The 27,867-nt window shown below is 50.6% G+C and overlaps 1 protein-coding gene across 3 annotated transcripts in view; it reads right to left on the bottom strand.

Annotated features, from left to right (window-relative positions):
* The window catches only part of LCK (LCK proto-oncogene, Src family tyrosine kinase), a 564,072-nt gene that overhangs the window by 103,248 nt on the left and 432,957 nt on the right, over positions 1-27,867 (bottom strand). For all 3 annotated transcript variants that reach the window (XM_078680721.1, XM_078680719.1, XM_078680720.1), the window contains exons 6-8: positions 27,634-27,737; positions 4,685-4,834; positions 3,240-3,392 (exon numbers count right to left, since the gene is read on the bottom strand). In XM_078680721.1, coding sequence (XP_078536847.1) covers positions 3,240-3,392; positions 4,685-4,834; positions 27,634-27,737 — 407 coding nt within the window. The remainder of the gene's footprint in view (positions 1-3,239; positions 3,393-4,684; positions 4,835-27,633; positions 27,738-27,867) is intronic.

Here is a 27,867-nt window from a genome sequence, read left to right as displayed (position 1 = left end):
CCGGCTGGAGCAGAGCAACTACGAGGAGGGATGGCAAGAAGAGATGCGGCGGCAAGGAGGTAAATTACATTCTTTTTTTACTACCTTCTGCCTCACCACCCCCGATCCATGCCAGCCGCCACTGACCAAGACCATGGGACCGCCCTAATCACTGCTGACATTAGATTTGGATTTTGAAGAATTGTTGTGCTGTTGTCACATCTGTTTGTAGGAGAGAGTGTAGTTGAGAATGAAGTGATAAAGCAAGGTCTTCTAGTAAAAATACTTTCCCCAGATTGGTTTTGAAATGGGCTAACATGAACTTCTAAATGTGAATTCTTCCAATTCAGTAGGATGCCACATTCTTATAGAATTATGCATTCTATCTCTGTCTGATCTTGGCCTTTTAATAGAGAAGGTGCACATAATAACCAATCGTCGATATGTGAAAAAAAGTGTGAATACCTTGCAATTGTAAATGAGTTACGACAAGTGCAAGTACCTTTGTGAAGGCTTTCAGAGCTTAAGAAAGACCGAAGAGTAGAGCTCTGAAATGGTATTGGCCATCCCCAGTGCAAACCAAAGATACTTCTGTGATTTTCGATTATAGGAAAGTACGCATCCTGTAGAACTAGGGTTGCCAGGTAGTCTGCAGGTGAAATGACCGTCTACAGGTGTGTCACTTTGAAGGTCTTTGTTTGTAGATAGTGGTTACACCTTTCAGATTCAGAATTGGTCTTATGCCCCCAGAGGGGTTTCTCCTTGGGAAGAGGGTGGAATACATGCCAGTAAATGTTTCCAGTTTACAGTTGGGGCACTTAAATTATATCTTTCTTTTGTATTAGTGTTGTTACTTCTTCTAACAGAGTGTGTCTTTTCATTTGGTCTTTTGATAGGTGAGTTAGTCTGAATTGTGTTTCTGGGGGTAATTCTTATAATTTTAAACGAGTCTATGACTCATTGATCGGTTACAAATTTCTTCCAATGACTTTTAAAATGTAGAAGACGACCCCACAATTGGTATTGTACTGTACTCGGCATAGCCAGGCTTGCGGTGGTTGATGTGGGACCCCACCAATTGTGAATCTAGATGTTTACGGATTCTGCGGGCCATATGGTTCAACCAGTTCACCCCACCTGCCTGGCTGGTCTTCAGTAGGAAAATGCAATCTGTCTTCAATGCGGTGTAAGAGTCAATCGAACCCCTTACACCGGCTTTACTTTATGTGGCTCAGGGCCTACTCATCGTCAAGGGATAACGCATATCAGATTTGTTATTCTGAACCTTGAGAGCAGCTGCTCTATTCACCAATTGGTGCACACCATCAGGAGATACTGAAATTATGTTTTCTTGCTCTTCGTGAGAACACATTTCTTCCTCCACATGCCTCCTTTCCACTGCAGGATGTTTCCCTTTGGATGCTTGATGCAACTGACCGTCAGCATCCATGACTGCAGCTCAAGTACTGCGCTGATGCTGGAGCTTTAAATGACCCCCTTGATGCCCCTTAACTCTCATTAGGAATGGGATTCTTTGCATTTAAATGAGGCAAGAGTCCGCCTTTCACCTCCCTTATGAATGTATTTCACACTGCGTGTGTTCTCCCCGGGCAGCAGGTTACCAGCTTGAGCACGGGAGGGGCGTCCATTCCCAACATGGAAGGTTACTCCCTCTACGAGCGCAAGAGCTGATTGTCTGATTGATGACGTTTAAAAAGGTTCAATCAGTGCTGACACAAAGGGAATGTATTTTGTGATGACTACACCCTATGGATTTGGACCGTAGCATGTTCTTATGTCTAAAACTAACATAGAGGATGCTTCCTCATTGCTGTCCTGATAAAGACCCGGCTCACAATTAATTCATATGGGGTCGAAACGTTAACATGATTATTGTATTGCCCAGGTGAACAATTGTGCAAATTATAAACCTGTACTTACACTGGAGCCAGAGTTTTAGAAATAATTGTATGAATGGCCAACACCATTCATGAGAGGTGCACTTCCTAACTCTTGTCACAATCACTAAGCACTGCGCTGACCTATGGAGCACCAACATGTTTGTTTGTTTGTTTCATATTATTACTACAAAAATAAAGTAAACACTGTTTTATCAGTTTGATACCAAAGATAAGCTTTTGATTCAATCACATACCTATTTCTAGACATAAAACGACCGTTCTCAGGTTCATAATCCGAGGGATCCATTGTCTCGATGACCTGCCCTGGTTCCTAGGGATACCGGGTCACCCCTTGTTACAGCCTTTGACTACAGCAAGCACAGCAGGACTGTCAGAAGTGGAACGAGGTATGTAACAGTGCCACCAAGTGCACATGTTTGTTTTGATAAAATATAATATTTTAAGAGTCCTTGGCTCTTATAGAGCCGTCACCAAGACAAGATAGAAGAAAAGGGAAGGGTCAATCTTGGCAATTCAAAATAAAAAGGAAGAGGAGTGTCTAATTAAAAAACAGCAAACTATTATCAGTGGGAACTAACTTGAAGGATGCTGTGTTGTAAGGGAGGGGCCCCTGAAGAGGTAAGGTCTGTGATGATGAAGTAGGGGGTGGTGCATAGTGCTCAATGGAGGGGATTTCAAGTTACGCAGTAGAAGTGTAGAGGGCACAGTAGAGCGGAGTGAATGGTATACGAGGAAGGGGAGTGCAGGTTGCACCGGGTGACAAGAGAAGTGTGAACCCTCAGTGGAGAGATATGTAGGGGTGGTCAGTGAGGAAAGTCCAAGGTCCTCAGTGGAAGCGTGCAGGGTCACAGCAAGAGTACAGGGGCTCAATGGAGGAATGTAGAGGGTGCACAAGGAGGGTCTGTGCACAGAAGTGGGGACTGCCGGATGCTCAGGAAAGGAATAGACGGTGCTCACGGAGGTGACACAGAGGAGGTGGCATCGAACCAGGAAGCTTATGAGAATGTGCAGAGTCCTCGCTGTTGTGGGTGATACCAAGAGCATGGAGGTTGGTCAAGAGGAGGGGTGCAATGTGGCCAAGTGCACTATGGGATGGACTGCTATATGTTCACAGGCAGGAAGGGTGCTCAGAGGAAGCTGAGTATTCTGGGCAGGATGTTGGTTTATCACAAGTGGGTTATCTTTATGTGCCTCGGGTTCGCCTGGTCTCTCCTGAGTTACCCTGAACTTCCCTGGATGCCCTTACACTGCCCTTCGGCTATAATGCCTATTCCTGGCCCTACCATGCCCACCTTCCGTCTGCTATAACCTGGCCCATTTGGAGGAGTCTGAGCTCACCTTTCCACACCTCTCCGAACTGCCCCGCTCCGAGCTTCTCTACCAGCTTTAGGTTCTGTCGGGGTATTTCCCATTCGTCCTGCCACCAGGGCTTCTGGGGCTTGTGAGTTTGGCACGGTGCGCTGAGGCGAGTGCAGAGTCCATCCAGGTTACCTGTAGGAGAGGCAGAGGAACGAGTCAGCATGCAACAGAGGTCACAATCACATGCAGAAGAGCTGAGGTAGGGGTGTGGATGGAGATCCGAAAGGGATGTTCACTACACCAAGGGGTGCTATAAACTGGACCGAAGACCTGTGGATATGTTCACTGCACAAAGGGGAGACATGAGCACATCAGATAGGGGGACGACTGGATATCTGTCGAGATGCGCGCTACACTGGGGCGAGATAGGAGGAAAGATGGAGATCGGAGCAGGGTGTGTTTACAACACTGAGGGAAGAGAGAACAGCTGGAGATCGAAGGGAATGTTCATTACAAAGAGGGGGCATAGATGCACAGGTGCACATCTGAAATGGATGCTCAATACACTTAGGGGAGATATGAGCTCCGCTAGGGGTAGAAGGGGATGCTCATAACACCAAGGGAAGATACAAGCACGGCTGGAGATGCAAAGGGGATGTTCACTACACTGAGGGGCGATGTGAGCAGGGCTGGAAATCTGCAGGGGATGCTCACTGAGGCAAGAAAGGAGCACAACTAGAAATCGAAGGAGATGTTCACAACACCGAGAGAAGCAAGGATCCAACTGAGATGTTCCCTACGCTGAGGGGAGTTAGGAACACAGCAGGAGATATGAAGGGGATGTTCACTGAAGGGATATAGGAGCAGTGCTGGAGAACAGAGGAGATGTTTACCACTCCGACAGGAGATAGGAGCCCGGCTGCGGATCCTAAGGGGATGTTCACTGCACTGAGGGGTGATAGAAGCAGGCCTGGAGAATGGAGGGAATGGTCACTACGCTAAGCAGGAGATCGGAGCACAGCTAGACATCGGAGGAAATGTTCACTATACCATGGTGAGATAGAAGCAGAGCTGGAAATATAAAGATGCTTACTACAATGTGGGGGGTAGGGTAGATAGAAACACGGGTGAAGAAAGGAATGGATGGTCACTAAACCAGGGGGAGATAGAAGCACAACTGAAGATTCAAAGGGGAACTTCACCTCATAGAGCGAAAGACTGAAGCACGGCTGGAGATCGGAGGGGACGTTCACCATACGGAGGGGAGAGAGGAGCTTGACTCAGAATCTGAAGGGGATATGCACTACACAAAAGGGAGAAAAGAGCAAGGCTGGGAATCCAAAAGGGATGGTCACGGCTCCAGATCTGGAGGAAAACTGTTCAGAACAGTGAGGAGAGGTATGGTGGGGGATCCGAAGAAGCTGTACTGAAGTTTGAAGGACAGTAGAAAACCAGTAGGGGGATCTGTAAAGCATGACACTCACGTGTATAATGTTCCACGAGCTGGTGCAGGCTGGGGAAGGTGATGCGCGGCGAGATGTAGTAGCCGCCATTGTCCAGGTTGCGTATCTTGTAGTGCTTCACCACCTCACCCTGGGTCTGATCCAGGTCTCTGACAGAGAGCGAGTAGGACCCTGATAGTGAGGTCAGGGTGGATAAAAGTAAATGTAAAAGTTGATTTTTTATAAAAAGTCTGCTGAAATATGTTAAAAAACACTGTAACTCACACTGAACACAGTGGCACGCTGAGACACCACCAATGTTCATCTCCCCATTAAAGGTGCCACTGTCAAACAGATGCCGTCTCACATTCTTCTCAACTCACAGACTTCATCCTACATTGTCTCACTCTCATGCATGCCTCCGCACTCGAATCTCTTTCTCAAGTTTTGTGATCTCATTGTCAAAGAAATGATTACTGGTTGTCCCATTCTCACATGCCTTACATTTGAAGGGCTTACTCTCATAGATGTCCCCACTGGCACCTCTCTGTCTCAACTTTGTCAACCCCTTTAATTAATAAATTAAATGGTTTGAGATGCAGGATCGGGGCCATGGGACTCTCAATAGAAGGCAGTTCCGTGCAATTAAAGAAAGCCTTCACAGAACAACATTCTAAGTCAAAATCATAAAAGTTTATTTAAATGTAAGAATCATTACAGAAAGTAAATAGTAATTAGCAAAATTCAAATCAGCATCAATAACATATCAAATAATGCAAATGAGAGAGGAATCAACATAAGGTCAATCTCCGAATTTAAATAGCCACAACCAAAGTATAGGTAAGCAAATGGACTAACATAGATCTGTTCAGTTCAAAAGTCAATAGAGCATAGGTATGACAGATCAATATGGAGTCTGCAGTCATGAAAGTAAGCAAAATGTCTAAGTATAAATCAGAGACTGCTCTGTTGGAAAAGCGAACAAGCATTTACAATGCAATGGTTTTGCCTTTGTTAAAGTTAGAGCTATTGGCATTGCTCTTGACACTCTGAAGCTCCACTCTGAAGCTCCACTCTGCACTCTGAAGCTCCACTCTGCACTCTGAAGCTCCACTCTGCACTCTGAAGCTCCACTCTGCACTCTGAAGCTCCACTCTGCACTCTGAAGCTCCACTCTGCACTCTGAAGCTGCACTCTGAAGCTCCACTCTGCACTCTGAAGCTGCACTCTGAAGCTCCACTCTGAAGCTCCACTCTGAAGCTCCACTCTGAAGCTCCACTCTGAAGCTCCACTCTGAAGCTCCACTCTGAAGCTCCACTCTGCACTCTGAAGCTCCACTCTGCACTCTGAAGCTCCACTCTGCACTCTGAAGCTCCACTCTGCACTCTGAAGCTGCACTCTGAAGCTCCACTCTGCACTCTGAAGCTGCACTCTGAAGCTCCACTCTGCACTCTGAAGCTGCACTCTGAAGCTCCACTCTGAAGCTCCACTCTGAAGCTCCACTCTGAAGCTCCACTCTGAAGCTCCACTCTGATGCTCCACTCTGATGCTCCACTCTGATGCTCCACTCTGATGCTCCACTCTGAAGCTCCACTCTGAAGCTCCACTCTGAAGCTCCACTCTGAAGCTCCACTCTGCACTCTGAAGCTCCACTCTGCACTCTGAAGCTCCACTCTGCACTCTGAAGCTCCACTCTGAAGCTCCACTCTGCACTCTGAAGCTCCACTCTGCACTCTGAAGCTCCACTCTGAAGCTCCACTCTGCACTCTGAAGCTCCACTCTGAAGCTCCACTCTGCACTCTGAAGCTCCACTCTGAATCTGCACTCTGAAGCTCCACTCTGCACTCTGAAGCTCCACTCTGAATCTGCACTCTGAAGCTCCACTCTGCACTCTGAAGCTCCACTCTGAATCTGCACTCTGATGCTCCACTCTGAATCTGCACTCTGAAGCTCCACTCTGCACTCTGAATCTGCACTCTGCAGCTCCACTCTGAATCTGCAGCTCCACTCTGCACTCTGAAGCTCCACTCTGAAGCTCCACTCTGAAGCTCCACTCTGAAGCTCCACTCTGAAGCTCCACTCTGAAGCTCCACTCTGAAGCTCCACTCTGAAGCTCCACTCTGCACTCTGAAGCTCCACTCTGCACTCTGAAGCTCCACTCTGCACTCTGAATCTGCACTCTGAAGCTCCACTCTGAAGCTCCACTCTGAAGCTCCACTCTGAAGCTCCACTCTGAAGCTCCACTCTGAAGCTCCACTCTGAAGCTCCACTCTGAAGCTCCACTCTGAAGCTCCACTCTGCACTCTGAAGCTCCACTCTGAAGCTCCACTCTGCACTCTGAAGTTCCACTCTGAAGCTCCACTCTGCACTCTGAAGCTCCACTCTGAAGCTCCACTCTGCACTCTGAAGCTCCACTCTGAATCTGCACTCTGAAGCTCCACTCTGCACTCTGAAGCTGCACTCTGAAGCTGCACTCTGAAGCTCCACTCTGAAGCTCCACTCTGAAGCTCCACTCTGAAGCTCCACTCTGAAGCTCCACTCTGAAGCTCCACTCTGCACTCTGAAGCTCCACTCTGAAGCTCCACTCTGCACTCTGAAGCTCCACTCTGAATCTGCACTCTGAAGCTCCACTCTGCACTCTGAAGCTCCACTCTGAAGCTCCACTCTGAAGCTCCACTCTGAAGCTCCACTCTGCACTCTGAAGCTCCACTCTGAAGCTCCACTCTGCACTCTGAAGCTCCACTCTGAAGCTCCACTCTGCACTCTGAAGCTCCACTCTGAAGCTCCACTCTGCACTCTGAAGCTCCACTCTGAAGCTCCACTCTGAAGCTCCACTCTGAAGCTCCACTCTGAAGCTCCACTCTGAAGCTCCACTCTGAAGCTCCACTCTGCACTCTGAAGCTCCACTCTGAAGCTCCACTCTGCACTCTGAAGCTCCACTCTGAAGCTCCACTCTGCACTCTGAAGCTCCACTCTGCACTCTGAAGCTCCACTCTGAAGCTCCACTCTGCACTCTGAAGCTCCACTCTGAATCTGCACTCTGAAGCTCCACTCTGCACTCTGAAGCTCCACTCTGAATCTGCACTCTGAAGCTCCACTCTGAAGCTCCACTCTGAATCTGCACTCTGAAGCTCCACTCTGAAGCTCCACTCTGAAGCTCCACTCTGAAGCTCCACTCTGAAGCTCCACTCTGAAGCTCCACTCTGAAGCTCCACTCTGAAGCTCCACTCTGAAGCTCCACTCTGAAGCTCCACTCTGCACTCTGAAGCTCCACTCTGAATCTGCACTCTGAAGCTCCACTCTGCACTCTGAAGCTCCACTCTGCACTCTGAAGCTCCACTCTGAAGCTCCACTCTGCACTCTGAAGATCCACTCTGCACTCTGAAGCTCCACTCTGCACTCTGAAGCTCCACTCTGAAGCTCCACTCTGAAGCTCCACTCTGAAGCTCCACTCTGAAGCTCCACTCTGCACTCTGAAGCTCCACTCTGCACTCTGAAGCTCCACTCTGAAGCTCCACTCTGAAGCTCCACTCTGAAGCTCCACTCTGAAGCTCCACTCTGAAGCTCCACTCTGAAGCTCCACTCTGCACTCTGAAGCTCCACTCTGAAGCTCCACTCTGCACTCTGAAGCTCCACTCTGAAGCTCCACTCTGCACTCTGAAGCTCCACTCTGAATCTGCACTCTGAAGCTCCACTCTGCACTCTGAAGCTCCACTCTGAATCTGCACTCTGAAGCTCCACTCTGCACTCTGAAGCTCCACTCTGAAGCTCCACTCTGAAGCTCCACTCTGAAGCTCCACTCTGAAGCTCCACTCTGAAGCTCCACTCTCCACTCTGAAGCTCCACTCTGAAGCTCCACTCTGAAGCTCCACTCTGAAGCTCCACTCTGAAGCTCCACTCTGAAGCTCCACTCTGAAGCTCCACTCTGAAGCTCCACTCTGCACTCTGAAGCTCCACTCTGAAGCTCCACTCTGAAGCTCCACTCTGAAGCTCCACTCTGAAGCTCCACTCTGAAGCTCCACTCTGAAGCTCCACTCTGCACTCTGAAGCTCCACTCTGCACTCTGAAGCTCCACTCTGAAGCTCCACTCTGCACTCTGAAGCTCCACTCTGCACTCTGAAGCTCCACTCTGAAGCTCCACTCTGAAGCTCCACTCTGAAGCTCCACTCTGAAGCTCCACTCTGAAGCTCCACTCTGAAGCTCCACTCTGAAGCTCCACTCTGAAGCTCCACTCTGAAGCTCCACTCTGAAGCTCCACTCTGAAGCTCCACTCTGAATCTGCACTCTGAAGCTCCACTCTGAATCTGCACTCTGAAGCTCCACTCTGAATCTGCACTCTGAAGCTCCACTCTGAATCTGCACTCTGAAGCTCCACTCTGAATCTGCACTCTGAAGCTCCACTCTGCACTCTGAAGCTCCACTCTGAATCTGCACTCTGAATCTGCACTATGAAGCTCCACTCTGAAGCTCCACTCTGAAGCTCCACTCTGAAGCTCCACTCTGAAGCTCCACTCTGAAGCTCCACTCTGCACTCTGAAGCTCCACTCTGCACTCTGAAGCTCCACTCTGAATCTGCACTCTGAAGCTCCACTCTGCACTCTGAAGCTCCACTCTGCACTCTGAAGCTCCACTCTGAATCTGCACTCTGAAGCTCCACTCTGCACTCTGAAGCTCCACTCTGCACTCTGATGCTCCACTCTGAAGCTCCACTCTGAAGCTCCACTCTGAAGCTCCACTCTGAAGCTCCACTCTGAAGCTCCACTCTGAAGCTCCACTCTGAAGCTCCACTCTGATGCTCCACTCTGATGCTCCACTCTGAAGCTCCACTCTGAAGCTCCACTCTGAAGCTCCACTCTGAAGCTCCACTCTGAAGCTCCACTCTGCACTCTGAAGCTCCACTCTGCACTCTGAAGCTCCACTCTGCACTCTGAAGCTCCACTCTGAAGCTCCACTCTGCACTCTGAAGCTCCACTCTGCACTCTGATGCTCCACTCTGAAGCTCCACTCTGAAGCTCCACTCTGAAGCTCCACTCTGAAGCTCCACTCTGAAGCTCCACTCTGAAGCTCCACTCTGAAGCTCCACTCTGAAGCTCCACTCTGATGCTCCACTCTGATGCTCCACTCTGAAGCTCCACTCTGAAGCTCCACTCTGAAGCTCCACTCTGAAGCTCCACTCTGAAGCTCCACTCTGCACTCTGAAGCTCCACTCTGCACTCTGAAGCTCCACTCTGCACTCTGAAGCTCCACTCTGAAGCTCCACTCTGCACTCTGAAGCTCCACTCTGAAGCTCCACTCTGAAGCTCCACTCTGCACTCTGAAGCTCCACTCTGAATCTGCACTCTGAAGCTCCACTCTGCACTCTGAAGCTCCACTCTGAATCTGCACTCTGAAGCTCCACTCTGCACTCTGAAGCTCCACTCTGAATCTGCACTCTGATGCTCCACTCTGAATCTGCACTCTGAAGCTCCACTCTGCACTCTGAATCTGCACTCTGCAGCTCCACTCTGAATCTGCAGCTCCACTCTGCACTCTGAAGCTCCACTCTGAATCTCCACTCTGAAGCTCCACTCTGAATCTCCACTCTGAAGCTCCACTCTGAAGCTCCACTCTGAAGCTCCACTCTGAAGCTCCACTCTGAAGCTCCACTCTGAAGCTCCACTCTGAAGCTCCACTCTGAAGCTCCACTCTGCACTCTGAAGCTCCACTCTGAAGCTCCACTCTGCACTCTGAAGCTCCACTCTGAAGCTCCACTCTGCACTCTGAAGCTCCACTCTGAAGCTCCACTCTGCACTCTGAAGCTCCACTCTGAATCTGCACTCTGAAGCTCCACTCTGCACTCTGAAGCTCCACTCTGAAGCTGCACTCTGAAGCTCCACTCTGAAGCTCCACTCTGAAGCTCCACTCTGAAGCTCCACTCTGAAGCTCCACTCTGAAGCTCCACTCTGAAGCTCCACTCTGAAGCTCCACTCTGCACTCTGAAGCTCCACTCTGAAGCTCCACTCTGCACTCTGAAGCTCCACTCTGAATCTGCACTCTGAAGCTCCACTCTGCACTCTGAAGCTCCACTCTGAAGCTCCACTCTGAAGCTCCACTCTGCACTCTGAAGCTCCACTCTGAAGCTCCACTCTGCACTCTGAAGCTCCACTCTGAAGCTCCACTCTGCACTCTGAAGCTCCACTCTGAAGCTCCACTCTGCACTCTGAAGCTCCACTCTGAAGCTCCACTCTGCACTCTGAAGCTCCACTCTGCACTCTGAAGCTCCACTCTGAAGCTCCACTCTGCACTCTGAAGCTCCACTCTGAATCTGCACTCTGAAGCTCCACTCTGCACTCTGAAGCTCCACTCTGAAGCTCCACTCTGAAGCTCCACTCTGAAGCTCCACTCTGAAGCTCCACTCTGAAGCTCCACTCTGCACTCTGAAGCTCCACTCTGAAGCTCCACTCTGCACTCTGAAGCTCCACTCTGAAGCTCCACTCTGCACTCTGAAGCTCCACTCTGCACTCTGAAGCTCCACTCTGAAGCTCCACTCTGCACTCTGAAGCTCCACTCTGAAGCTCCACTCTGCACTCTGAAGCTCCACTGAAGCTACACACCGCGCAGGGCAGCTCTGGATGCTGATGCGAGAGGCCAGCTGGGAGGCGCGCTGCTCGTCTTCCTGCTCGTGCTGACTCGGAGAGAAAACTTGTTTTCATTGGGAGAGCGGCCTTCAAAGACCCGGTCACTGCGCCTCTCCGAGTGTTTAGCTTGGGATAAAATGGGCGCAGTGTTGTGGTGATGACAGTAGAGCAAGGGAGGTGCCGGCAATGCCGGACCAGACTCGGGGGCGTTCCCGGCGTCGCGTGACGTCGGCAAAAGGCAAAGAATGTCAGGAACGCCCCCGTGTCTGGTCCGGCATTGACGGACAGGCCCCTCGTCCAATGGCAAGGCTCCGTTTACGGAGCCAGCCAATCAATGACGAGGGCCGACCCAAAGCACCCTACAGTTCTCAACAGGATTTCGCCTGCGCGAAAAGCTGCGCAGAGCGCAGCTTTCGCTAGGCAAAACCTAAAAAGGTCCGAAAGACATACCGAAAGAGGCTTATTGTAAAGGTTTCGGACAGTGAAAGACACACTCTCAACATGGTGAGATCTTACTTCATAGAGCTGTACTAGTAATGTTTCATTCAGACAAACCAATACTGAAATTAGAAACTATGCATCAAATAATAAACATTTAGAACACCTACTTTCATGCATTGCTAAATAAGGCGTGCATACGAAATGAAGTAAATAACACAACATCTGTGCAACAGGTAAAAACAATAGACAATCCAACTGCTTAGAGCAGACCCGAGCAAAGAACCTTGAATTTGCTGCAAATAATGGAACATTCTGCAGATGGCTTTCTTCTCGAAGAAAACAAATGAATACATTTCAGCGCGACAAATAAACACCATCATGAAATGAATTCTATTTAACTCTTTTTCTGAGAAGGAAAAACACAGAAGACAAGCAATCATGTAGGACACTCGGTCATGTATGACACTGCAGGCTGACTTTGGCTTAGTCATGTCAACTGAAGCCGGGTTATGCTTCTTAAAATATTTAAATCAAGCATTATTTTCTTTTCATTAAACACGTGTTGACACCTTTGACAGTCTCACTAGGGCATGGTTAATCTTTCTTTGCTCTCCCTGTCACAGTCCTCATCTTTGATGGTGTCTCTCTCAGGGGCGCTCCATCTGATAACTCTCTGTCTCAACTTGAACAGTCAGAAAAGTTATGCGTAGGGAGCTACCCTTCCTGTCAGGAAAAGGACTGGGTCAATCACTAAGAAAAAAACAGGGTGCCTTTTCCTGAATGTTGTACCTTGTTAGGTGTGCCTCTTCTACTGGAGGTGGCCACCTATGTATGTACCGGAAATGTGCAGTCTTATCTAGGTTACCAAATTTACAACATAAGTTATCAACCTTTCAGTGTCATAGGGGACCATGTATGAAGCAAAGACTTGTTAAAAATTATAATGCATTTATTCGAAATAGTTTAAAAAAGTCATAATATTACAAAACTGTTGCATTAAAAACCGTTACACAATATATATTCAATATATCTAGACAATATTACTAACACATTTCATAAAAGACAATATCTAATGTATTTAAAAAGATTTTATACAGCATATTCATTTAAAAACACAAATGTTAGGAACAAAACTGTCGACGCGGCGTTTCGGTGCCCCTGATGTTCTTGCACCTTCTTCAGGACTTGTTCCCTGATTGGTCACATCTACAAAGACATATATCATAATATATTCCATTAGGTCCCATCTTTTATTATCAATTACATCCTCTCTTCTCAGTTACATCTACTCGTTACATCATTTAGTAAATCTAACATTTGGTAACCTATATATTCTTTTCTGCACACCCCGACTTGAAATTTGTTACAACTCTATTGGTATACTTCTTACATTTTATCTGTAAATTTAGAAGCTTCTAGGCTGTATTTCCTCAAGGACAGACAACTGACTCAGTTTCTTATTTGCTCTACTGGGCAGTCTTTCAGTTATATCTCGCTGGCGGTCAGTTAATTCCACCCACAGGGTCTAGAATGAAACTCATTTCACTTTGGTTTTGTCGATCCCTCCTGGTTTCTTATTTGACTTACCCAGATTGTATTCCCTGGATCCTTTTAGTCATATGAGTCTGTTTAGCATCTGCTCCTATGCTTTTTCCCTTCTTTTATATGGGACTTCTTCTCAATCAGTGTTATTGGTTTCTCTTAAGAGACTATGGAAATTTAACCACTTCAGTACTGTAAAGTAAAAGGGAAACTTTTATGTATCTCCACTTCTTTATGACTAACTCCTATTCGACGTTACTGTTGTAACGCAGGGAAAAGAACTAGCGAGGAACCAACAGCAAAGAAATATGGTACAAATATAAATAATATAAAGAAAAACTAACACTATTAGAAACAAACAGCAGAAGAACCCAGTAAAGTCCCATAAATAGGTTACAAGAGGTGTACATGTATGAAACGGGCGAAAAGCGGATAGAGTCCGATTATTAATAAGATCAATCCAGAACGGTGATAAGCAAACAGAGCTTAAACCCACTACAAGATGGCGGCCGCAATCGGGTCACCATGCATTTACACAAACAGTAACCAGGTGTGAGTGATAGGACAGATAATGAACCAATCTGTGACAGTATAAATACCAAACAGGAGTCAGTCTCATTAGATCGAGAAGACTCAAGAGGCAAGGAGGACGCCACGCAGCTCAGCTCCCTTCATCAAGTAAGTAAAGATAGGGTTATGGCCAGGTGGCTAGGAGAAGAATGTTTTTTTAAAAAAACAGATAATTCTGACTCAGCCTTAATATTTATCCCTTTTTAGAAACTCAAGCCAAGTTAAAAGGCATCTACTTAAAGACCATCACCCGCATGAGTCAAGTAGACTAAGAGTAACTCTAAAGATCCAAAAAGGTAAGAAATAACAAGAAAGGAAGAATTTTATATGAAATAGATAAGGAATATAGATACGCTAACAAAGATTATCCTATCCTTAGACGGAGCCAGGGTGTGAAGGATTCAACCAATAAGAAAGGGAGCTCCCAGAGGCATCCTCCTGACACCAAAAGTAAAAAGTGGAAATAAAAACCGGTGAGGATTATACAGACCTACTTCTAAAGTCGAATAGGAGTTAGTCATAAAGAAGTGGAGATACATAAAAGTTTCCCTTTTACTTTACAGTACTGAAGTGGTTAAATTTCCATAGTCTCTTAAGAGAAACCAATAACACTGATTGAGAAGAAGTCCCATATAAAAGAAGGGAAAAAGCATAGGAGCAGATGCTAAACAGACTCATATGACTAAAAGGATCCAGGGAATACAATCTGGGTAAGTCAAATAAGAAACCAGGAGGGATCGACAAAACCAAAGTGAAATGAGTTTCATTCTAGACCCTGTGGGTGGAATTAACTGACCGCCAGCGAGATATAACTGAAAGACTGCCCAGTAGAGCAAATAAGAAACTGAGTCAGTTGTCTGTCCTTGAGGAAATACAGCCTAGAAGCTTCTAAATTTACAGATAAAATGTAAGAAGTATACCAATAGAGTTGTAACAAATTTCAAGTCGGGGTGTGCAGAAAAGAATATATAGGTTACCAAATGTTAGATTTACTAAATGATGTAACGAGTAGATGTAACTGAGAAGAGAGGATGTAATTGATAATAAAAGATGGGACCTAATGGAATATATTATGATATATGTCTTTGTAGATGTGACCAATCAGGGAACAAGTCCTGAAGAAGGTGCAAGAACATCAGGGGCACCGAAACGCCGCGTCGACAGTTTTGTTCCTAACATTTGTGTTTTTAAATGAATATGCTGTATAAAATCTTTTTAAATACATTAGATATTGTCTTTTATGAAATGTGTTAGTAATATTGTCTAGATATATTGAATATATATTGTGTAACGGTTTTTAATGCAACAGTTTTGTAATATTATGACTTTTTTAAACTATTTCGAATAAATGCATTATAATTTTTAACAAGTCTTTGCTTCATACATGGTCCCCTATGACACTGAAAGGTTGATAACTTATGTTGTAAATTTGGTAACCTAGATAAGACTGCACATTTCCGGTACATACATAGGTGGCCACCTCCAGTAGAAGAGGCACACCTAACAAGGTACAACATTCAGGAAAAGGCACCCTGTTTTTTTCTCAACTTGAACAGTCTCCCACTGTCATGCTTCACCTTTGATGAGCTCCCTCTCAGAAATCCGCTAATACTACCCTATCACTCTCACCTTCAGTGACCTCACTCCCAGATTCTTCCACTTTAGCAGTCTCAATCACTCTCACAGTCCTCTCCCCAGGTTGTCTCACTCTTGCATGCCTCCACTTTGATGGTCTCATTCTCAAGGATGCTCTCATTGACACTCTGTCTCAACTTCAGTGGTCTCAATCGAGCACAATTTATCTATAGTGGTCTCTCTTGTCAGCTCTCACATTTGATTGTCTCATTCTTAACACCCTACCTTTTCTTGTTCTTGCTTATAAAGATGCCCAAACACTACTACGAAACAGCTTTGTGCTTTCTCAGGCGTCACCTTTGATTGTTCCACCTCTGGTTACTTAATTGTGGGAAACTTTGCTGGCTGGGGATGATTTGGATGATTTGGAAGCTTACACAGGAAGAGAGTTAATATAAAGCTGAGCTTCCCTATCCATAGGATTACAAAAAGAATCTAGCCAGCAGGCCCCTTAAAAGTGTTCTTCACCTCTTCATTGGTAATGCACATCCATCTTAAAAGCTTAAATGTGACATAGGTGCTAGCCGTGGAGAGTAAGGGTAGGCGGGTGGAAGAGTTGCGAAATCAACGTTATTGAAAGACATGTGCCTTCAGATCTGTTCTAAAATGGAGATGGGTGGGGCGGTCCTGATAAATACACAAAGGTTATTCCAGATTCTGGATGCATACATGGAAAAGCCACGTGTCATGATTTTATTTTTGCATTTCTTCCTCTATACTCTGATGGTGTCCTGGCTGTGGGTGTGCCGAAACCCACCGGTAACGGAGAGCTTCTTAGCCAGATAGGCAAGGGTGAGAGTTGTGATGGTTTTGTAGATGATGCGGCTGCTTTGGAAGTTGTGCAGGTCACCAGGGGTAGCCATCATCAGAGTGGGGGTGTGTTAGAAAGGCGACCCGGGGGAGGCAGAAGATGTCTGACTGACCACCCCTAGGTCCACCCCTCCGTCGAGAAGTAGCCGAGCGTTTACTGAGAGGCCTCCTGAATGAGGATCCTCTCCTAGGATCGTACAGCAGAGTAATCACAACACTACAAACGGACACCACACAAGAGGTCAAGTTCTTAAGCTTTTATAGCTAGTAAAAGGTTGCGGGTTTCTGGTAGTATGTACAAGCAGATCGAGGGATCTGTAAAGTCTCGCAAAGAGGGGTAAGGTAGCGGGACAGTCTTACTCTGGGCGGAGGACGGGATACCCTACGCACAGCTCTCAATCCTCGAGCCGGGGGGTTCCGAGAGGTCGAGCCGCGGCAGCGCCAGCAGGCTAACAGATGGTTCAGCAAGGTAGGCCGCGGCAGCGCCAGCAGGCTCTCAGATGTTTCAGCAAGGTAGGCCGCGGCAGCGCCAGCAGGCTCTCAGAAGTCTCAGCAAGGTAGGCCGCGGCAGCGCCAGCAGGCTTTCAGATGTTTCAGCAAGGTAGGCCGCGGCAGCGCCAGCAGGCTCTCAGAAGTCTCAGCAAGGTAGGCCGCGGCAGCGCCAGCAGGCTCTCAGATGTTTCAGCAAGGTAGGCCACGGCAGCGCCAGCAGGCTCTCAGATGGTCGTCGGGTTACGGATGAGTTCGTCTGGTGTCGGCCGTGACAGCGTCAGCAGGGCTTCCAGTCCAGGATACAACTGGCGTCCTACTCCGGGGCTGGCCCAGATATAGGACGGAGGTCCTATTGATGTCCGGACCCTCGCGCCTGGAGGCCAGAGGGGCCGAGATGATGGTGTCCAGACACCCAGCAGGGGGGTGGAGCCAGCGCCCAGGGAGGCCGGAGGGCGATCGATACCAGGCGTCCGGGGACGGCTGGAGGGCCATCGAAACTCCTCTCCCTCCGGGATCTGTCGAGTGGCCACTCGACCACCTGGGTGAATCTTGGTGCCTCGATGTCTGGGCTGTGCTGGGGCCGAGGCTGGGGTCGAGGCCATGTGGTCGTGACGTGGTGGGCCCAAGATGGAGTCGGGCACGGCCTCGAGCTTAGGTCGTGATGGGCCTACGCTGGGGCCAGGCCGATGATGGGGATCCGGGATGGTAGCCGGATCTGTGGTGTTGGGGCGTGCAGGGTCGGGCAGAATGGGCCGCCCGAGGTCCGGAGGAGGGCCGATGTCACCCTGGGCCCGCCATGCGGGAGGGGTAGGACCACGCCATGAGGCCGGGTCCAACACGCGTCCCCCCCAGCTGAAGGCAGGGGAGAGTCACCCACTTTCTTGGGGATTCTCCTCGCCGAGGCGGAAGAATCTGGACAGGCCGTCGGCATTGGCGTGGTCGTTGCCGGGGCGATGCTCCACAGTGAAATCCATCCCTTGTAGAGAGATGGACCAGCGCAGCAGTTTCGGGTTTTCTCCCCGCATCTGCATCAACCAACGCAGGGGCTGGTGGTCGGTCTGGACTCGGAAGTGGGTGCCGAAGAGGTAGGGCCGGAGCTTCTTGAGGGCCCACACCACGGCAAAGGCTTCCCTCTCGATGGTGCTCCACCGCTGTTCTCTTGCCAGGAGGCGTCGGCTGATGAAGGCCACAGGCCGGTCGATTCCTTCGGGGTTAACTTGGGACAGGACCGCCCCGATGCCGTGCTCCGAGGCGTCGGTTTGGACTACAAACTCTCTGCTGTAGTCGGGGGCCTGGAGCACAGGGGCGGTGCACATGGCCGTCTTTAAAGTCTCGAAGGCTGTCTGGCACGCAGGGGTCCAGTGCACCTTCTGTGGTAGTTTCTTTGAGGTCAGTTCTGTGAGGGGCCCCACAATGCTCCCGTAGTCTTTTATAAATCGCCGATAGTATCCGGTGAGCCCCAGGAAGGCTCGGACAGCAGTCTGGGTGACCGGGGGCTCCCAGGCCCGGATGGCGTCTACCTTTGGTTGGAGGGGAGCTACTTGACCGCTCCCTACTTGGTGTCCTAGATAGGTCACGGACCCTTGGCCTATCTGGCATTTGCTGGCCTTGATGGTTAGTCCAGCCCGCCGGAGGGCCGTCAGGACTTCCCAGAGGTGGGACAGGTGCTCATCCCAGTGAAGGCTGTACACCGCAATGTCATCGAGATAGGCAGCGCTGTATTCTTCTAGACCGGCCAGCACCTGATTTACTAGCCTCTGGAAGGTGGCCGGCGCATTTTTCATGCCGAAGGGCATTACTTTGAAGTGATAGTGGCCATCTGGCGTCGAGAAGGCCGATCGCTCTTGTGCACCAGGGGTAAGGCCGATCTGCCAATACCCCGCCGTGAGATCGAAGGTGCTGAGGTATCTGGCGGCCCGAGGCGATCGATCAGTTCATCCGCCCTGGGGATGGGATGGGCGTCGGTCCTGGTGACGGCATTCAGTCCCCGGTAGTCAACACAGAACCGGAGCTCGGGCGCTGCTCCGGGGGAAGCAGCTTTCGGGACCAGGACAACGGGACTGGCCCAGGGACTGTTGGAGGGTTCGACTACCCCCAGGGCCAACATCTTGGCCACCTCGGATTGGATGCAGGCCCGAACCCAGTCGGGCACTCGAAAAGCGCGTTGTTTCACAGGGGGGCTGTCTCCGGTGTCCACATCGTGGACACACCACCGGGTGACCCCCGGCGTGAGGGAAAACAGATCCGCAAACTGCCCCAGCAGCTTCCGACAGTCTTGTTGCTGCTCCGGGGTCAGGGTAGAGGAGAGCCGGACCCCTTCGAAGGAGCCGTCTTTCTCGGTGGTGCTGAGGAGATCTGGTAGTGGCTCGGAGTCGTCTTCAGCTCCGTCATCGGTCGCCAGCAGCAGGCTCAGTTTGGTGCGTGCAAAGTGCGGCTTGAGCCGGTTAGCATGTAGAACCCGGAGGGGGTTCCTGGGGGACTCCATGTCTACCAGGTAGGTGACGGGGCTCTTGCGCTCCACCACCTTGAAGGGCCCCGTCCATTTGTCCTGGAGGGCACACGGTTCAACCGGGGACATGACCCAGACTTGCTGGCCCGGCTCGAACTCGATGGACGAGGCGTTCTGGTCATACCAGCGTTTCATCTCCTCCTGACTGGCTTCCAGGTTGGCCTCGGCAAGTTCCCTGAACTTCCGCGTCTGATTGCGGAGGGTCAGGAGGTACCGGTAGACATCCGGTGGGGCATCTCGAACCGCTGTCTCCCAGCCTTCCTTGACCAGGCTAAGGGGGCCTCGAACCGGGTGTCCGTACAAGAGTTCGAACGGGCTGAACCCCAGGGACTTCTGGGGTACCTCTCGGTAGGCGAACAGGAGGCAGGGCAGCAGGACATCCCATTTGCGCCGGAGGGGCTCTTCTAGGCCCTTGATCATTCCCTTCAGTGTCCGGTTAAAGCGTTCCACTAGTCCATTTCCCTGGGGATGATACGGGGTGGTGAACTTATATGCGACCCCGCACTGTTGCCATAGGGACCGCATATGCTTCGAGATGAAGTTGGAACCCCGATCACTCACGACTTCTCGGGGGAAGCCGACTCGGGAGAAGATGCTCATGAGGGCTCGGCCCACCACGGGGGCCGTGATTGTTCGGAGAGGGATGGCCTCAGGATAGCGGGTGGCGTGGTCCACCAGGACGAGGATGAAACGGTGCCCCTGCGAGGTGCGAGGATCCAGGGGCCCTACGATGTCTATTCCCACTCGCTCGAAGGGGGTGGTTACCACAGGGAACGGCTGGAGCGGGGCTTTGACTTTCCCCCCGCTCTTCCCGCTGGCTTGACAGGTCGGGCAGGTCCTGCAGTGGTTCTGTACATCAGTTCGCATTTTTGGCCAGTAGAAATGGGTCACCAGGCGGCTGTAAGTTTTGTCCTGGCCCAGGTGCCCGGCGAGGGGCACATCATGTGCTAAGTTCAGGAGGAAGTCTCTGAACCGGAGGGGTACAACCAGCACCCAGCCGGCCCCTAGCTCGGCAATCTTCTGCTCACTGTAAAGGAGGCCGTTGTCCCAGTAGACCCAGTGGGACCCCGCGGGGTCTCCGGCGGCTTGCGTAGCGGCTTGCCGTCGCATCCCCTCGAGGAAGGGGCAGGTTTTCTGTTCCTGCCGGAACTGTTCGCGGGTGGGGCCACCTTCTTGGCGCCATTGAGCGAGTTCCGGGAGGCGGTCGATCTCGGTGAGATCTTCTTGGTCGGGCCCTTGGGGGCCGGGCCCGGTGTCGGCGTCCTCGGGGATGACGGGCGGCGGAGGTGCGGGCCATTCTGGCTCCTCTGTTGGAGCTTCCCCCGCTAGGGCGGAGGCTCGGGCGGACATGGAGCGGGTAGTCGCACAGACCCACTCGGGAAGGCCTAGCATCCCCAGGTGCTCTCTTCGTTCGACGCCAGCCCATGGGGAACTTTCCAGGTCATTCCCAAGGAGGCAGTCCACGGGGGCATCGTCGCGGACAGTCACTTTCAGCACGCCCGACACTCCCCCCCACTCGAAGGGGATGCGGGCCATCTGACACATAGTTTCGGAGTTATCTGCGGATCGGACTGGACACAGGACGTTAGGAAGGATCTGTTCCGGGGTCACCAGATGGCAGCGGACCGCTGTCACGCTGGCCCCAGTGTCACGGAGGGCTTCGGTCCGGCGACCGTTGATGGTGACCCACTGGCGGTACTTCTGGGTGTTGCCGGGGATCGGCCCCCGGGGGATCATGTCGTGAGTACCCAGGCAGGCTAAGGTCATGGCGGCGGGCTCCCACTCGGCCTGCTCGGGGTCGTCGTCCTCTTCCTCCCTTCTTTCTTCTCCTAGGGCAGCTGCTGTGATCTGGCGGGCTGGTGGCCCGGTGGTGCCGGGTCGCTGGTTCATCGGGCAGAGGGGGTCATTTGCATAATGCCCCTGTCGCTGGCATCTGTGGCACGTAACGTTCGGGCGGGGCCCCGGCCTGGCTGGGGGGCCCCCTCTCCGGGCCAGGGATGGCGACGTGGAGGTAGGGGATGACCCCTGGGGGGTGTCTCGACCCCGGCTCTGGCCTACTCCGCCCCCTCGTGGGCGGTGGTTCCCCGGGGACCCCCGGCCGTAATCTCCCATCATGTTCCGGGGAACTCGGGTGCTGGCCCATCGGTCTGCCTCGACAGCGAGTTTTCGTGGCTCAGTCAATTTGCTGTCGAGGAGGTGCTGCCGGAGTTCGACGAAACAGTTATTGGACAGGTGTTCCCATAGAATGAGGTCGACCAACTGCTGGTAGGTGGTGACCTGGCAGCCCGAGTCCACCCCTCGAAGGCTCTACTGTAATAGTTCACGTATTCTACCCACGTGGTACCGGGGATTTTTTTGCAGTCTCGGAATCGCTGCCGGTACATCTCGGGGGTGAGTCCGTAGCGAGTGAGGAGGGTGGTCTTCATGTGCTCGTACGAGGTCCTCTCGGCATCAGGGAGCTCCAGCAGGGCGTCTCTCCCTTCGTTGATAAATTTCCCCCACAGGCCGGCACCCCAGTCCATGAGGGGTACTCGATGGGCGGCCATGGCGACCTCGTAAGCTTTGAACCACTGCTGGATGTCGTCGTTTTTATAGTACTCTTTGACGACATCCTTGGGTATGTGCACCTTCGTGTCCACCAGGGGAGGTGAGGTCTTACTCCCGGAGGTGGTAGTCTCGCCTGCCTTGTTTTTAAATTCTAGTTCTTTGAGGACGCGCTCGTGCTCGAGCATGAGTTTTTTCTCCTCGAGGTCTCTTTGTCTTCGCTTTTCTTCCAGGTCTCCTTCTAGCCGTAGCTGCTCGAGGGCTAGCTTCCTTTCTGCCAGTTGGATCTCTCCTTCTTGTTTGAGTCGAGCAAGCTCCAACTCGTGGAGCCGGTTCCTCTCTCGTTCTCGGGCGTCTTCGGGGGAGAGGCCCGGGTTTGGGTTTGCGGGTCTCTCTCCCGCTGGGTTTAGCTGAGCCTCCGGGCCTCCGTTCGGGCCCGGGTTATCTTCCCTCGGGGGTGGCGCCTCCCCGGCGTCCACCCAGGCCTGCAGGGCCGATTTGAAATCTTCTTTGGTGCTTAAGCCAGTGGTAGCGATGCCTAGATCTTTGCAGAATTGCTTCAGTTCCTTGTGACTGTAGTCTTCCATTTTCTCCTTCTGGAATTCTGTGCTCATGGTCGCAGTGGGTTTTTCTGGGTAGCGAGTGAATCACTCTCTGTACGATCTGCGGGGGCTCGGATCCCAGCGCTTGCCACCAATGTTAGAAAGGCGACCCGGGGGAGGCAGAAGATGTCTGACTGACCACCCCTAGGTCCACCCCTCCGTCGAGAAGTAGCCGAGCGTTTACTGAGAGGCCTCCTGAATGAGGGTCCTCTCCTAGGATCGTACAGCAGAGTAATCACAACACTACAAACGGACACCACACAAGAGGTCAAGTTCTTAAGCTTTTATAGCTAGTAAAAGGTTGCGTATTTCTGGTAGTATGTACAAGCAGATCGAGGGATCTGTAAAGTCTCGCAAAGAGGGGTAAGGTAGCGGGACAGTCTTACTCTGGGCGGAGGACGGGATACCCTACGCACAGCTCTCAATCCTCGAGCCGGGGGGTTCCGAGAGGTCGAGCCGCGGCAGCGCCAGCAGGCTAACAGATGGTTCAGCAAGGTAGGCCGCGGCAGCACCAGCAGGCTCTCAGATGTTTCAGCAAGGTAGGCCGCGGCAGCGCCAGCAGGCTCTCAGAAGTCTCAGCAAGGTAGGCCGCGGCAGCGCCAGCAGGCTCTCAGATGTTTCAGCAAGCTAGGCCGCGGCAGCGCCAGCAGGCTCTCAGATGGTCGTCGGGTTACGGATGAGTTCGTCTGGTGTCGGCCGTGACAGCGTCAGCAGGGCTTCCAGTCCAGGATACAACTGGCGTCCTACTCCGGGGCTGGCCCAGATATAGGACGGAGGTCCTTTGATGTCCGAACCCTCGCGCCTGGAGGCCAGAGGGGCCGAGATGATGGTGTCCAGACACCCAGCAGGGGGGTGGAGCCAGCGCCCAGGGAGGCCGGAGGGCGATCGATACCAGGCGTCCGGGGACGGCTGGAGGGCCATCGAAACTCCTCTCCCTCCGGGATCTGTCGAGTGGCCACTCGACCACCTGGGTGAATCTTGGTGCCTCGATGTCTGGGCTTTGCTGGGGCCGAGGCTGGGGTCGAGGCCATGTGGTCGTGACGTGGTGGGCCCAAGATGGAGTCGGGCACGGCCTCGTGCTTAGGTCGTGATGGGCCTACGCTGGGGCCAGGCCGATGATGGGGATCCGGGATGGTAGCCGGATCTGTGGTGTTGGGGCGTGCAGGGTCGGGCAGAATGGGCCGCCCGAGGTCCGGAGGAGGGCCGATGTCGCCCTGGGCCCGCCATGCGGGAGGGGTAGGACCACGCCATGAGGCCGGGTCCAACAGGGTGACGTGGTGATATTTCTGCAGCATGTAGGATGCCCTTATGGGGTGCCAGTGTGAAGTCTGCAACACTGTAGTTGAGAGCATTTCTACCAATCCAGATGCAAGAGTGCAAGGGATTGAACAGCAGTTCTAAAGTTGTTTTTTTGGAGGAATGGTTCAATTTTCTATAGTAGAGAGAGTTTATTCCAGGCTGTGTTGGTGTGGAGCCTGCCACAGCCATCCTCTGCTACAGGATTAAAGATTGGTTCAAATCAGTTTGGTTGCCTGGGCAGCTCCCTTCTGATCTTCCTAGATAAAGCCTGCACCTGCTTGGGATGACTCTTCTGTCTTTTCTATGAATCACATCCTACTAGCTGTCTGCAGTCTCCACTTGGCCTTTGTGAAAGAATCCTTCTGAAAATTGCAGCAAATCTGCGTAGGAAACTTGCAACGTCCCATCTCCCCTGAAAAACATATTCCTTTGAGCAGCTATTCCAGCGAAGTGAATTTAATGAATTATTGAAACTATTTTTAGAATGCTCTGTAAGTAAAGTCATCTCTAGGCACTGAAATCATGCTCAGAAACACCTCGTCTCAGCTAGTGGCCCTTCAGAGGCAGTACCATGTATTAATTGGTACCTTGAAAGGACTTCTGTAACACCAATTGGGAGAGACCAATAACTGACCAGAACCAGGACTTCTTGTAGTATCAGTTAAGGATGGGTTTGTGTCTAAGATGTCCAAAAGCCTTGCAGCTGTTCATTTCTAGATGTGAACAGTGGAGTCCTGGAAGGGGAGAGGCTCTGTCTGATCCTGACAGCAAAGTCCAGGCCTAGGTCACAGAAGGCTCTATGGAGGACTATTCAAGTCAAAGAGACTGCCCAGGAGACCTGCAGCATTTGCAGGCCATCCCGGCTCATCCGAGAAGCATATACTACCGTCTATGTTACCAGCTGGTCACGGGTATGCCAAGACCAATGAAGGACTGCACCAGTTGGTGAGTCTGCACTGCCCCGTAACCTATCTGATGTTGTAGGAGCCAACATCACACTTCTCCCAGGCTGATAGGGACACAAGGATTTCCCCTTTGACTGTAGATCTTGTGGGTTTATCCAGTTCAGTTAGGCTAGCTGCCCTGGTTCTAAAATGATTATAATAATTCATCTACTTCTGAAGATGTGATAACACCTTCACCCTTCCTCTTTAGATTTAAAGATCGCAGGAGAAAATCCACAGATGCATTGGATGTTGAAAATCCTATGGGTAAACCACTAAGAAGTTTCAACTAGCCAACCATGAGATACAGGTCTCCCAAGGTGACATACAGAGGGTCTTGATCCATTACCACTAGTCGTCAAGAGTAGGAACAGTGATTTTGAAAACCAGTGGCCTCCGTTAAATGGTCACCTGAACTTCAGAGTTTCTTTTGCCACCCGGAAATCTCGCTGTATTTGGCAAGGGAACGACTGTTACCTTTTAATTCATGTTTTTGAGGAATAAGACAGAGTCTCAGACACTTGGCTAAAACCCGCAGATTTGTCTTCCTTGTCCGTAACACAGCCAATAAACTAAAACAAGGGCTCATGTATCACGACACAGCAGCATTTGTGTCTGGCACCGCGGATCCTTGAGACACACTGTCCAAGATAGATTAACCAAGGGCCGAAGATGACTGAAGATTGTTGGCCATTCTTTGTCAGCCCATGGGTTAACTGTGCATATAGCTGGCAATGCTATTTTGATTGAGACACTATGCCAGTTAAATATTAGAGTTTATGGTCTCAACTCTACCATAGAAGGTTCTCGGAACATCTGTTGTTTGTCCTCTTCACAATTTTTACAGACCTTCATGCCCTATGTTACAATAAAAACATGCCTGTTTGACAAGACATAGCTCTGATTGGACCTTGAGTTTATTGACTCTGAGTGCTTCATAAAACTGTATCTGAGTTCCAAAACTTCTACCGTCATCCACAGTCAACCATGGCTGCCTGGCCTCCTCGGAGAGTGATGTGTACAAAGCAGTAACTTGTTTATCCAGTTGGAGTGTAACAACATCTGAAGCCTTGGTTCTTCACGTGCAAACAGCAGTATCCTTCAGGGACTGGGTCTACCAACCTCTAACTAGAGAAAAAGCCACACGGCAGGTGAAGCCCTCACTCTAGACGGGCTCACTTTTCATGGTCTCACTCCCATCGATGACATCACATATCAGGCTCTTTGTCATACACCATAACTCAGTCACAGCCCAGTGCTGTCCTCAGACCCCAACCTCGTGGACAGGAGCTTTGCCTTTGTACAGTGGAGCCCTGTACAACAATCCAAGACCACCCTATCCAAATACCATACACAAACCTACACCTTTGGCTGTCTCAGTCTCGCACCTCTTATCTTAGTAGATGTCATTCTACAGAGTCTATCCTTGGTTGCCTTACCTTGAAAGATATTCAGCTCGCAGTCTCACCCACTATTTCATGTCTCACCTATGGAGGTCTCACACACACAAATATAATTTTTCACTGTCACCATCTCAGGCTTGGCCTTTGGTATTGCTAATTTACAGCACATTATAGTTCATTCACATGTTTCACACTTAGTGAACTCACTCTCACAAGTGTCACCCTTGGCCATCTCGCTTTCAGAGGGTAGCCCACACAACATCATCTGCCTCGCCATAGGTGTTGCTTCTCTCTCACTGCTCTCAGCTGTGGCTGTCTGACTGTCAGATATACCCTCACACCAGTGCTTAATTGATCAATAAATACGTGCCAGGGTCTCATCAGGAGGCCACTGCGCTACCAATGAAAGTCCCGAAGCAACTACTAACCATGATACTCCTAAAAGAGTGGCATTTTTTACTTTTGCAGGCCCCCAAATCTATAAGAATGGCTTAGACGGTAGGTAGTAGTCATTTTCAAAGTATATTCAATTAATAAACAAATGTTGTTGTGCTGCTCTCTAAATAAGACCAAAGAAAAACCAAAGGAAATGATGGACGGAGTGTTGACAATACAAGCACTCACCCCCAGTCAACTGATCTGGGTTTAATCCATCACCGTTCTTTAGCCCACTCTGCCACCCCAGTTCAGACATGGCCATATGCAAATCAGTCTGACCCTGTGCCTCATGGGAACAGTCCAGCCCGAACTGCCAAGCCATGCCTTCCCTGGACCGGAAACAAGCTACCGAGGACCGGTTTCTGGCATTTCAGCCGTCTTCAGCCCGGCTTGCTTGAATCCAGTGGCAAAGTGAGCAACAGACTCACGTCTGAGCATACCCTGCCAACTTATGGCGAACAAAGAAAAACCAAAGGAAATGATGGACGGAGCGTTGACAATACAAGCACTCACCCCCAGTCAATGTCAGTCCCATGCTCTCCAAACAACTGGAGTCAAGCTATCCTGGCTTGAGACGGCTGATAGCCAGAAACCAGTCCTAGGATGCTTGATTCCGGTCCAGGAAGACATGGCTTGGCAGTTCGGGCTGGACTGTTCCCATGAGGCACAGGGTCAAGGCTGATTTGCATATGGCCATGTCTGAACTGGGGTGGTGTGGAGTGCAAAAAAACGATGGATTTAGGCCCAGATCTCTGTACTGGGGTGAATGTATGACATTGTTCTGCATTCTGTCCATCAATTGTTGTTTTTGCATCTCTAAATAAGACCAGCAGCACCACCATGTGGCAAACTGCCATAAGTGATGGTGTTAACAATTAAGTGCTGGTTCTGAGTCCTGGGAACCACCGTTTCAAATTAAACACTGCCTCACACACCACTTTCTGACTCTCACCTTTGATGACATCACTCTCACATGCCTCAGTTCTGGTGATCTTACGCTTGCAGGCCTCACTTTAGGTGGTGTCACTCGCACCATTTTAAGATGGTCTCCCACTGATCTCACCTTTTTGTGGTGAAACTTTACTGAGCTCTTATTAAATGCCCTCACAGGTCTTACACTTGGATCTCACTCTCACATGCCTTACCTTTGGTGGTCTCACTCTCACGGATCAGGTAGGACCCCTGCATGTTCCCAGGGGCCAACAGCTGCCGTTCAGCGTCCTTCCGACCAAGGTCCTTGAAAAACCAGCTGCAAAGTACAAACAGTCCCTGTAACCACGCTTTGTCGCTTTGACAGTGGAGCAAAGGTAGATGGTGTTGCTTCTGAGAAGACAAGAAAGCATCAGCCATTTTCCTTCCCACGATGCATACGCAACACA

Source organism: Lissotriton helveticus, chromosome 3_1, assembly GCF_964261635.1.
Source record: "Lissotriton helveticus chromosome 3_1, aLisHel1.1, whole genome shotgun sequence".
NCBI lineage: Eukaryota > Metazoa > Chordata > Amphibia > Caudata > Salamandridae > Lissotriton > Lissotriton helveticus.
This window is presented reverse-complemented; position numbering and strand designations above follow the sequence as displayed.